General features: G+C 40.6%; 1 protein-coding gene across 2 annotated transcripts in view; it reads left to right on the forward strand.

Annotated features, from left to right (window-relative positions):
* The first annotated feature begins 840 nt into the window (after positions 1-840).
* Positions 841-2,490, forward strand: part of LOC108295453 (X antigen family member 2-like) — a 41,764-nt gene continuing 40,114 nt past the window's right edge. For both annotated transcript variants that reach the window (XM_037734594.1, XM_017517651.1), the window contains exons 1-2: positions 841-921; positions 1,396-1,501. In XM_037734594.1, coding sequence (XP_037590522.1) covers positions 841-921; positions 1,396-1,501 — 187 coding nt within the window. The remainder of the gene's footprint in view (positions 922-1,395; positions 1,502-2,490) is intronic.

Genomic DNA, 2,490 nt, shown 5'->3' on the forward strand with positions numbered 1-2,490 from the left:
AGCTGTGAGAGTCTGAGGGTAGCATTCCAGCTGTCTGTACTGAGATGCAGCCTGTAGGTCCACAGGCCAGTCCTCCCAGGAATTGAAATGTGAGTGAATGTGAGGAGGAGTCAGCGGGCTTCCAGAGGGTCAGGCAGCGTGGTCTGTGGCCTCAGAGGCAGAAGAGCCTCCAAGTCATAAGGAAGGTGGGCCGTGGACTGAAGGGGGATCAGATGAAGGTGGGGTTAGTGTTGTGGGTGCTGTTGGAGGTATCGGAGTCCCAGAAGTGCCTGGAACCCCCAGTAGGGGACAGATTCCAGACTTCTTGGTGGGGACCCAGGAATGGGCTGTGTGGGCAGTAAGGAAGGTGCCTGGGAACTGGGAATGCTATGAGCTGGTGACCGCAGCCCCGAGGTCTGTAAAGCACCTGGTAGAAGTGTCTGATGGCGAGCACCCAAAATTTTGTTCCAACAAAACTTTGATTTTAGGGGTGAAATTGTCCAAGCAAAGGATGTGTGATGAAAGCCGTGGTCACTGCAGTTTTAATTGTCTAGCTGTATAAGTTTAAATATCTCCACGATGGAGAATCCAGTTGTGAAACCAAACCTCATGGGAAAGATCCTGTGCCTTTTGCCAGGAGCATTAAGACATTGGTCTGCTAGCTTGCCAAAGTAAGTGGATTTTCAAGCATTCGATTCAGAAGATATACACACTTCTACTTGCCCTAGGACTTACTTTCAAAGTATTTCCATTTTTTTTTTTAAAGACTGAGATTTAACATTTGGCCATGGAAGTGGTCGAATATAGCTATTCTCTCAAACACAGTTTCCCAATCACAGTATTCTGTTTGCAGAGTGAAATATGAGTTGGCGAGGAAGATCAACATATAGGCCTAGGCCAAGAAGAAGTTTACAGCCTTCTGAGCTAACTGGGGCTATGCTTGTGAGTGCTTTGACATTTCTATGTTTTTTATTAGCAGAAATTTCTTTTTTGATAGTGTTGTTGCACTAGTATAGATACACTGATAAATGTCTTCCATGTTGATAAAAATGATGATGGCATCTCATGAAGGAAAGACTAATTCAAGAGGACTACATTCTGGTTTTGCCTGCATGGATAACCTTGTGTTCCCTGCCATGACATCCTCCTCATGCTTACTGATAACAGATTGCACAAATCCATTCCAACATAGATTAAAATGGCTTCCAAAGCCTTTGAGGGCAACTGTCTTAGAGTAACCTCTCTTCGGGAAGAGTAACTTTGAGAAGAATAAGTATATGGAATAGTGTTGGAGAAGTGTCTTTAGACTTACTTATGATTAGAAGTATCTGTGCATTCTGTATATTTGTATTATTGACATGTATTGATAACAAGACTTTGTATCTGCACACACACACTGCCTTCCCTTTGCCCCAGGAGCCCAGTGTTGAAGAGCCTAAAGAAGAGAAACCACCCACTGAAAGTCAGGATCCTACACCTGATCAGAAGAGAGAAGATGATCAGGGTGCAGCTGAGATTCAAGGTGCTGGGAAGGGAAAGAAATAATGTCTGTTGTGGGGAGGAGGCCTATGTGTGCATCATGCTTTGTGCAATGACCAGTAAAAGGAGGAAACAAAACATTAGGAAAGAACCTCAAACATTTGCTCAAAGTAGGCTGGAAAAGTGAAGAGTATAGTTTGCAGCTTCATGCATTCCCTGGATATAATAAACCTTCTCTTTTTTTCAAGATTAATTTTGTACACTTGAAAATACATCTCTTGCTAAATAAGATGAAACTGTTTAATTTGATACATAAAAATGTACATTATTTCACTTGATTAATTTGATCTTCTTAGAATGTTGCTGTATGATTGGCTTAGCTGTGGTGTTAACAGTGTTGTAAGCATCCTTTTATAGCAAATAGAGTGCCAAGTCACCCTACCTTACAACACCCTGAATAAAGCCCATTTGCATAGGGATGTTAACCCTATTTTATAGAAAGGAAATGGATGCTCAGAGATTGAGGCTTACCGAGAACACTTGAGTCACGGAGACAGAATTCATATTACGTTCCAAGGTTTGTGTTCTTCCTATCATCTATATTGTTAGAGAACATGAATGATTCTGCTTAAAATACTTAATACTCGAATGTGTCTGTACTATAAGCTACTTCAGTATTGGCTCAGGAGAAAACACAGTTCAGTGAATCAGTACAGCAACTCCAGAAAAGTGCTCAGTGAATGACAGCCACTGTTGTCTTTGATCGATATTTTTGACAGTACCTTTGGTAAAAGGTGGATAATTCAGGACACTGGCATACAGGTAGCTATATTAGTATGACTTTTAAGGAAAATTTTAAAGTTGTCTAAATACTTTTATAATTAGAAAACTCAAAGTACTATAAAATTATAGTTTTTAAATCCTGAACTCTCACTGGAAGACTGTGATTTTCCTCTTATTTATGATACTGTATTCTCAATGGGATTTATTTATAAAAAGTTACATGTAGGGCCTTTGGACCTAAGCATAACT

This window comes from Cebus imitator, unplaced genomic scaffold (genome assembly GCF_001604975.1).
Source record: "Cebus imitator isolate Cc_AM_T3 unplaced genomic scaffold, Cebus_imitator-1.0 Scaffold640, whole genome shotgun sequence".
Classification (NCBI taxonomy): Eukaryota; Metazoa; Chordata; class Mammalia; order Primates; family Cebidae; genus Cebus; species Cebus imitator.